Source organism: Chaetura pelagica, unplaced genomic scaffold (assembly GCF_000747805.2).
Source record: "Chaetura pelagica isolate M959 unplaced genomic scaffold, ChaPel_1.0 scaffold29, whole genome shotgun sequence".
NCBI classification, from domain to species: Eukaryota; Metazoa; Chordata; class Aves; order Apodiformes; family Apodidae; genus Chaetura; species Chaetura pelagica.
The window spans coordinates 917,535-927,065 of record NW_009970720.1 but is presented as its reverse complement, the minus strand read 5'-3'; the positions used below and the strand labels follow the sequence as shown (position 1 = coordinate 927,065).

Here is a 9,531-nt window from a genome sequence, read left to right as displayed (position 1 = left end):
CTACAGCCCTAACTTAGACAATAACTAAACTGCTGATTTGATAGAGGGTAGAAAGTGTACGCTAAGCAAGTATGTTATGCTTTTTCCCTGAGCATCTGTTATCAGGTATTAGTAAACAGGCAATACTAGGCCAGGTGGACTTTGTGGTATCTGCAGCAGTTCTCTACCTCTGTTTTCATTTGTGTGTATGTTCCAGAGTTGTTGCTTGAATTTTGTCTTGATAATGCAGAAGTTGTCTTAACCACAGAGGGTTTAAATACCCAGTTGTGAGAAGCTGCCAGTCACAAGAGAAATACTAAGTAGTGTCTCACTAGGGACCAGAAACTAGCTGTATTCTATTTTCCCTGCCTGCTCAAGTATAGACTGATTAAACGAACCTTACTGAGTACAACAGAACTTGCTTTAAAGCAAAATTAAAAGGTTTTCCCACCACAAGTGTACCCAGGGAACAATCCTCGCTTGCAAATGTATCATGAGTTGATGTCTGAATCTGAGCTGAGGATCTTTACTTCACCAGTTTGATGCATTAATTGGGCAAGGTGAAAAATGAAATTATAAGATGAGAGGATTAATATTCCTCTTATTATATGGAAGGGAAGAGACTTGTGTCTTTAGTAAAGGGAAGTCATTGAAGCAGTAAATTTGCACAAGTCAGTGTGGGTCTTGATAAAATTTTTCTGTCCCTGAAAATTGTTCTAGGCAATGGACTACTAGCAGTCAACTTACATTTTTAAGAAGGGTAAGAAGGAACTGGGTGCTACCTACTAGCCAGTCTCGCTCTGTGCCTGGTAAGATTATGGAACAGGTTTTCCTGAAAGCCAATGTCAAGGCACATGAAGGACAGGGAGGTGATTGGAGATGGCTGATGTGGCTTCACAAAGGGCAAATCATACCTACCTATTCTGGTGGCTTCTCTGATGGTGTGACTGTGTTGATGGATTAAGGAAGAACAACTGATGTCATGTGTCTTGACTTCTGTAGGACCTTTGACATGGTCCCACACAACACCCTCAGCACTGAATTGAAAAGGTACAGATTTGATGGACAGACTAGTGGATAAGGAATTGTCGGGATGGCCAGGTCCAAAGTTGCTTTCAGTGGCTCAAGTCCAAATGAGATCAATAACAAGGGGTGTCCTTTGGGGGTCTACACTGGGACTGGTCCTGTTCAATATCTTTATTAACAACATAGGTAGTGGGATTAAGTGCACCCTTGGCACATTTGCAGGTGACACCAAGCAGAGTGGTGCAGTTGATGTGCTGGAAGGAAGGGATGCTATCCAGAGAGACCTGGACAAGCTTGAGGAGTGGGCCCATGTGAACTGCATGAAGTTTAATAAGGCCAAGTGCAAGATCCTGAACATGGGTCGATGCAGTCCCTAGTATCAATACAGCCTGGGGGGATGAATGGATTGAGAGCAGCCTTGTGGAGAAGGTCTTGTGGGTACTGATGAATAGAAAAATTGCACATAAGCTGGCAACATACTCTTGCAGCCCAGCCAGCCAGCTGTATCCTGGGCTGCATGAAAAGGTGTGTGGCCAGCAGATAGAGAGAGGTGATTTTCCCTTTCTGCTTTTGTGAGACCCCTACCTGAGCATCCAGCTCTGGTGCCCCCAGTACAAGAAATATGGACCTGTTGGAATGGATCCAAAGAAGAGTCTGTAAAAATAATCAGAGGATTGGAACACCTCTCTTGTGAAGAAAGACTGAAAGAGTTGGGGTTGTTCAGCCTGTTGAAGAGAGAGCTCCAAGGAGACCTCATTGAAGCCTTTCAGTATATAAAGAGGACTTTAGATGAAAGATGGAGAGAGACGTTTTACCAGGACCTGTAGTGACGGGACAGGGGGCAACAGTTTTAAACTAAAGGAGGGTAGGTTTAGATTGAACATAAAGGATAAGTTCTTTATGAAGAGGATGTTGAGGTACTGGAACAGGTTGCCCAGAGAAGCTGTGGGTGCCCCATCATGTGAAGTGTTCAGGGCCAGGTTAGACAGGGCTTGGAGCAACCTGATCTATTGAAAGCTGTCAGTGACCATGACAGGGAGCTTGGACTAAATGATCTTTTGAAGTCCCTTTCTGTGATCAGACCAAGACTTCAAAGGACTGTTTTTACAATACCAAATCATTAAACAAATTTATTTCATTAATTTAGAGACTTCAGCATTTCTTGTGACTTCCACTATTTGAAAGATCACTAGCTCTGATGTGACCTGTATCCTTTTCCCATCAGGATGACAGTGACGTTTATATTTTGACTAAAGTATCGGACATTTTGCACTCAATATTCAGCAGTTACAAGGAGAAGGTACTGCCATGGTTTGAAAGGCTACTTCCACTAATTGTCAACCTAATTGTAAGTACCTTGCTTTCTTTTGGTTTGATGGAGATTATTTTTTTCTGATGTGTCAATAGGCCTTCCATGCTGGAATGTTAGAAAACTTGGTAGATAGAATATAGCTATTATTGTTTTACAAGATAGAGGCAGTTGAAGGTTTATTCTGGAACAAGGCAGAAGTTGTTACCTTGTGCTTTTTGAACAGCTCCACTGCTGTGCTAACTAATTTCTGCATTGCAAGACCCAGGATGATGGACACACACAACTATTTTGAGCAGTTTAATTTGCCTGGGAGTGTTGAATAATCTCTAAAATGGACTTCAAGGAGAGGGCCAAAAATGCGTTGCAGATTAGTGGGGAAAATTAAGACTGAAATAGGTAACTGAGCATGAAATAGAGGTAGTGAGTTTAGCCTAAAGCAGTTTTTTTAATCAGCTCAGATTGTCAGCTGGATTTTGATTTGTTTATGGTATTGTTGCAAGTATCACTCCAGAAAATTGTGTTTGTAGGATCAAATTTAATCCAGGAAGATTTGTAGAGAAATACTAGATCACTGGTGCTATGATTGTCATGGACTGTAAAAAACTTAGCGATTTTAAGCTGGCTGAAATGTTGCCTATTTTGGGTGCAGTGTTCACACAGGCCATGGCCAGACAGGCAGTGGGGACTATGCATTTTTGATGATATCGTAGAGCACTGCAGCCCTTCTTCGTTCAAGTATGCTGAATGCTTCCTGAGGCCAATGCTGCAGTCAATATGTGACAACAGCCCAGAGGTGAGGCAGGCAGCTGCCTACGGTGTGGGAGTTATGGCACAGTTTGGTGGGGACAGCTATCGTCCTTATTGCACAGGTAGGTACATGCATCTGATAAAACTATTTGAATATGGGACTTGGGAGGGAGGAGAGGTTGGAAATGGCTCACCTCTTGACAGTGAGGTCACTTCCCTTTGGCAGGGAAATAAATTGGCAGGGAAATAAACCTGTGTGGTAGACTGGGAATGATTAGTAAAGTACCTGTAATGTTTATCTCCTTAAAAGCATATTTGTCTAGCTGAGGTTTAATAAATTTTTTTCCATAGCTTCTAAATTCTTCACAAATGGAATTCAGTGAAGTTAGTACAGCAAGTCCTTGTGTATTTCCTAACTGCAAAGCTGCCAAAATGAAGTAGTGTGATATCTTGCTCTTCCTCAGTAATTAGTTATTCTGAAGCATGCTTTCTCCACAACCCATATTCTGTCCTAATACAGAATTTCACAGCTTTAATGTTATACTTTGAGCAGAAGAACACAAGGAAAATTCTTCCTCTGTGCTTCTAGAGCACTCTGAAGTGTGCATGTGGTTACCTGCATGACTATAATAATAAATAGTTAAATATTGCTGTTAGCCTAGCAAGAAAATTGGCATTTTTCCTTGATGTTGAATTTTTACAATCTAAGCCATGCCAGGTGGATTGACCAGATGAGATTACTCCTGTGAACTTTTTTCTAGTGCAGCTTTTAGTAGTGGGTGGTGTGTAAGTATGTATATTTATATATGTGTGTACAAGCAATAGATGTGCAGCAGTTATACACTGTAGACATGTATTAGTCATGTGAATGTCACCTTATTGGTGCTTTTCATCATCCTGTGTTTAAAATTGATTATTAAGAAAATAGTGCTTGCTAATCTATAGTTTTACTATAAATTAATGCCTTGTATATCATACATTAAACAACTCTTGAAAAGGGAAGATTTTTGTTTTTTTCTTCTGAACTTATAAAGCAAATCCAGACCTTGGCAGTAGCTGTTTTCTTGTTTTCCTTGTGTAGCTTTATCTTTCTGTTTGCTTTTCATTTAATGATTATGGAGCAGGGAAAAACCTGGAAGTAGTGGGACGTTGGGATGACTTGGTTTTGGTGCTTGGGCCACAGAAAAAACCTGTTTTTAATACATGCAGTAGTCACATGTAAAATTTGTGTTGTTAATAAAATATGACTCGACTGTGTGTTAAACTTTATTCTTGTGTTGTTAATTAGAGGCGCTTCCATTACTGGTGAGAGTCATTCAGTCACAAGATGCCAAAACCAAAGAGAATGTCAATGCAACAGAGAACTGCATTTCAGCTGTAGGAAAGATAATGAAGTTCAAGCCTGACTGTATTAATGTTGAAGAAGTCCTGCCACACTGGTTATCATGGCTTCCACTTCATGAAGATAAAGAAGAAGCTGTTCATACTTTCAATTACCTGTGTGACTTAATTGAGAGGTAAGGCAAAGTCTTGACATTAATGCAGAAAGGAAGCCTGTTCACAGATTCTTTCCTTGGTTTTATTTTCCAAAACTGAGAAACTGCCAGGTTAATCTGCATATGGTTTTTAGGGAAGATAATTTGGAATGTCAGAACTGAGCCTTCTGTGATGTTATTGCTGTGTTGGTTTTTTTTTAAACAGTCAAATGTTCTCATCTTAAGTGTATGGCTTGAAGAAATTCCTGGCTGCTTTATATGCACATGGTATGAAAGGATCATCTGGGAATGTCTACAGAAAATTTCAGGAAAATTTGATGCTCTGCTTAAATTAGAGGGCAACAAAAATGACTGGGGGATTGGAGCATCTCTCTGATTAGGAAAGGCTGAGAGAGCTGGGACTCTTCAGCCTGGAGAAGAGAAGACTGAGGGGAGACCTTTTTAATGCCTACAAGTGTCTGAAGGGTGGGTGCAAGGAGGATGGAGCCAGACTATATTCAGTAGTTCCCAGTGACAGGACAAGGGGCTATGGGCACAAGCTGGAACATAGGAAGTGCCATTTAAATATGAGAAGGAACTTATTTACTGTGAGAGTGATAGAGCCCTGGGACAGGCTGCCGAGGGAGGCTGTGGAGTCCCCTTCTCTGGAGATATTCAAAACAGAAACTCAGGAATATACACATAGAAATCAGGAATTACAGTACTAGCACACTTCTGTACCCAAGCCCTGTGCAGGGAGCTCAGCCTTGCTCAGCCGTACTTCTCTGGAGCACACTCAGTCCTGCATTCACAGCCTCTGTGTTCCGGCAGTGGTAGGTGGCAGGGTTGGAAGTAGATCATGTTTTCCACTCAGACCCTTGGTTGCCAGCACTGCTCTCTACTCCAACACTTGGCTGGGAAAGAGGGAGTAGAGCTGCTTTCTTGCTGCGTCAGTGAGCGTGCTGGCAGAGGGCTGAGGTCACTGGTGCTCCTGACACAGTAACACAACCTCCTCCTCCTTGCAGCACTGAGAGAGGGAGGAGTAAGCCTTTTTAGGCAGGGTATTTGTCACACTATTTGCAGTTCCATTTGCATGGAACTCAACTATTTTGTAAACTTCAGAACTTCGTCCTGATAAAGTATAGTTTGATTAAAGAACCAGCTGGTTAAATATTAATGGGAGAGGGAACATTCTGTCAGCATGCAACTAAGCTATGCACACTTACTCAGCTGAGTGAAACTTAGATGTAAATAAGCAGGTTTAGAATAAGATGTTTCACAATTACTTAACTGACATGTAAAATGCTTACATTAATTGTTTTAGTTAAACATTAATTTGTAATATATGTTTTAATTGTAACAGCAACAACCCAATCGTCCTCGGTCCCAACAACTCGAACCTTCCCAGAATATTTGGTATCATTGCGGATGGTGAAATTCATGAAGCTATTAAACATGAAGATCCATGTACCAAGCGGTTGGCTAATGTTGTTCGCCAAGTGCAGGTAAATAAATGCTTGCTTAGGTATAAATGGGGAACATTTAGAAACAACTTTCTGAAGCAACCAAACTGTTAAACCAATTTTGAGAGCCTTGTCCTTCTTGGAGAATAATGCTTCAAGCAGTGATCTTCAGTATCCTGGGGCATTCTTTCTTCTTAGTGATAAAATTGGTAATGTTTGCACTTGATTAAATTTCATCTCTATATACTTCAGAAGTTTATTAATTAAAAGAAGTTTTGAGGTGTATGCACCTAGATCATTAATATACCAGCCAGTATTAGTTGTTTGTGGGTTTGTTGGGGTTTTTTGTGTGCCAAAAATTAAAATCTTGAAAGAAATAAGTGCATGGTAATGCAGGATTTGATCCAATGTAATTCCTGTAAGGGTCTCCAGCACCCTGTGGTCACTTACTGTAATAGAGGAGAGGCTTGGAATCTTTGCTAGAGAATGAATGCAAACCACAAGTAACTTTACTACTGCCCTCTTTAATATAGGTGGCTGTTCAGTGTTTTCCCTGCCTTTGGGAAATGGCCTTGAAGTTTCTTTCTGCCATAATGAGTGCTTATGGTGCTGAGTGATGAGGCTGTCCAAGCATTTAAGCTGTACCTCTCTGCTGAGTTATAAGTGATAGTGCTTGTAGGATAGATCTGATCTGGGGGCAGATATTACCAAGTGGACTTACTTGACAGTTGCAGCATCTAATCATAGGAAGTAGTGTGCCTGGTAAGCTTATAGCTTATAAAAATGTGCCAAGGCTTTGGGGCAGCAAATTGCTGTCCATTTTACCTGGCATGCTTTAGCAAAACTCAGGTTCAGGAATTTTAGGAATATTTTCGAAATGAAATATGTAGAAACTGATTTGTTAAAACTCTGAAGGCATTAAAAGAATGAAATCAAGCAAAGTTTCAAAGTAAAAGTGGTATAAGTGGCTGCTGTAGATTCTGGCTGAAATCTTTGCTGTTAGTACTTAACTAAGTCTGGGTGTGAAACTTTATATTAGGATATGTTAATGCATTTGTTCACTTTACCTTAAATGCTCAAGGTTAGTTTTCTTTTTAACAATACCAGGGCACGTACATGTATAGATGAGTTATGTATAGCAAAGTCTTGTTTTGGCCAGGAATTATATAATATGGAAACAAGACTAATGCATTGCTTAAATTATTTGCCTTCAGACTGTAGGGGGAAAATCTTAAAGGTCACGTTTTGTTTTCTTTAATACAATTTTAACATGCTGCCACCAGTCCTGCCTCTCTTCACACATAGCACTTTGACTTTAGTAAAGCACTGTAAATGTTTTACACCATCGTAGGTATTTCAAAGGCTGTGTAGTTGCTAACAGTCTGCCTACTGCTGCTGCATTCCAGATTCCAGGAGAAAGACACTTTTTTTTTTTTTCCTTTTTATGATCTCAGTGAGCTGTTCCACTGCCAGCTTCTGACATGAGCAACGTTATGGTCATTGCTGGAATTAAACATAAACTTCTTTCCACTTGTTTAGGCCAGAAATATTTCAGTGTAGAGTATCAATTTAAATGCGTGTCAGGAATGCTGGAAGAGCACATTTAATTCTGTAATATTCCATTACAGATTGAGAGTCCAAAATCCCTAATATTGCTTAAAACTGAAAACAAAAACACAAACTCAACTTGAGGACTTTGTTTTCAAAATCTTTGGAATGCTGTGAAACCATTTTTATTGACTTTTTTAAGAAGTGTGTGAGACAAGGGCACTGTAATAGAGCTGGAAATTAAATATACCAAATGAACTTTTAAAAATTTACTTCAAGCATCCTGCTGTTACAAAACCCAGTCTAAAGACCTACAGCAAATCACCTGTGATTTTTTTTTTTCCCTATTGCCTTCTAAAAAAAGCAGGGTGCCAGTTGCTCCCAGCTTCTATTGATAAGTGAACAAACACTTTTCCCAAACTTTTAAAATTGTCAGTGTTTTCTGGTACCAATGGAACCAGACCCTACTGGTGCTGACTTTAAAAGCTAACGTCTCAGCTGAGGGCTGTGGTAGCACAGGTGTGCTCTACTGAGAGGCAGGAAAGTAGGGGTTTACATAGACCCAGATAGATGCAGAGTATGTTCATTTTACCTGCCTTTCCCAGGAGTTTCCCATCAGTTCTGCTGGTGCTATTTAACCAGAGCTTGCTCTGTTTAGGGTGTTAGAGCATCTCTAGCTGAACCTATGGAGGACTGTGTTTAACTGAAAATTTCAGCCTGTTCCTTTGACATATATATTACAGGAATAAGCACACTCAATGTTGAGCTTTGTAAACATGAAAGTTTAGTGTGTACCTTAGAAGCCTGCAAGCCTTCATAAAGACAACTTCTCATTTGTTTTCTAGACATCTGGAGGACTGTGGAGAGAATGCATATCACAGCTCAATGCAGATCAACAGGCAGCCATACAGGAGCTCCTGAACTCTGCTTGAAGGGCCTTAATTATCATCTGCAAGAAAACTAACTCCAAATAAAAGTTTACCCTATTGTTTAGGTTTCTTTTGTTTCTTTTTTGAGTAAAACCAGAACTGTAGTGCGTGTAGGCCGTTCTTCTACAACCTACAGGCAGTGGCAGCAGGAAGAAGCATTCTTTCAGAACGGTGTTTAAATCAGTTTCTATCCCACAACATGGAAGAAGTTTCCTGTAAACCCTACAATAGCACTGAAGAGTATTTTTCTAACGGTATAAGCCATCCCTATGATGGTGAAAGGGAAACAAGTTGAATTTTCTCATTAGACATAATGAATTAAGAAACAGCTTTAAGACCTTGTATTCAGCAGTAGATGTACGTTATAACAGATAAACGTTTCTCTGCATCTAGTGTTAATTGTATTAATTGGAGTGTGAGTCTTTGTAGGGTAGAAAGTGTCCTTCTGCCCAACAAGTTAGTAGATCAGAAGATGAAAAACTGAAGACAAACATCAAGCATGAAGACCTCATTGATCGCACTTTCAGATTCCCAAAAACAACTTGTACAGTGACTCAATGAGGAAAGCTGTTCAGCTTCCAGCCCTTGAATGTGAAGTCTCTTTGGCATGTCTGACAGTATCTCATTCACTCCTCAATAAATGACATTGAAACACAAGAAGCTTGTGTAGAAGTTCAGTGATGTGTGGTTCTTTTTAATTTCCTCTTGTGAAAAGATGCAAGTAACAAACTATACAAGTCATGGTTTTATATTTGAAACTTTGTATATTGTTGCCTACTACAGATTTTATGCATTTTTGTTCCTTGACTTTTTAACAAATTTTTCATTGGGTGTGTAGAATGGAAACTTAATGGCATTCCTTTTATGACAGTAAATTTACATATCTTGACTTAAAACTGTTTTTTCATGTTCAGATGCAACTGCATTTCATAACTTATAAAATGTAATGTTGTTACAGCTGCAAATGCACAACATGATCTGGCAGCCAGTGATACTGTTACAGTAGTCTGTGTTTTATTCAAAACAATTGGATTGCTGAGAGCCTGACCTGA

The 9,531-nt window shown here is 39.8% G+C and overlaps 1 protein-coding gene across 1 annotated transcript in view; it reads left to right on the top strand.

Annotated features, from left to right (window-relative positions):
- IPO5 (importin 5) overlaps window positions 1-9,156 on the top strand; it is a 36,311-nt gene extending 27,155 nt beyond the window's left edge. Inside the window, exons 21-25 of the mRNA XM_010006336.1 lie at window positions 2,231-2,353; window positions 2,967-3,186; window positions 4,353-4,581; window positions 5,903-6,044; window positions 8,396-9,156. Coding sequence (XP_010004638.1) covers window positions 2,231-2,353; window positions 2,967-3,186; window positions 4,353-4,581; window positions 5,903-6,044; window positions 8,396-8,482 — 801 coding nt within the window. The 3' untranslated portion in view covers window positions 8,483-9,156. The remainder of the gene's footprint in view (window positions 1-2,230; window positions 2,354-2,966; window positions 3,187-4,352; window positions 4,582-5,902; window positions 6,045-8,395) is intronic.
- The last annotated feature ends 375 nt before the right edge of the window (window positions 9,157-9,531 follow it).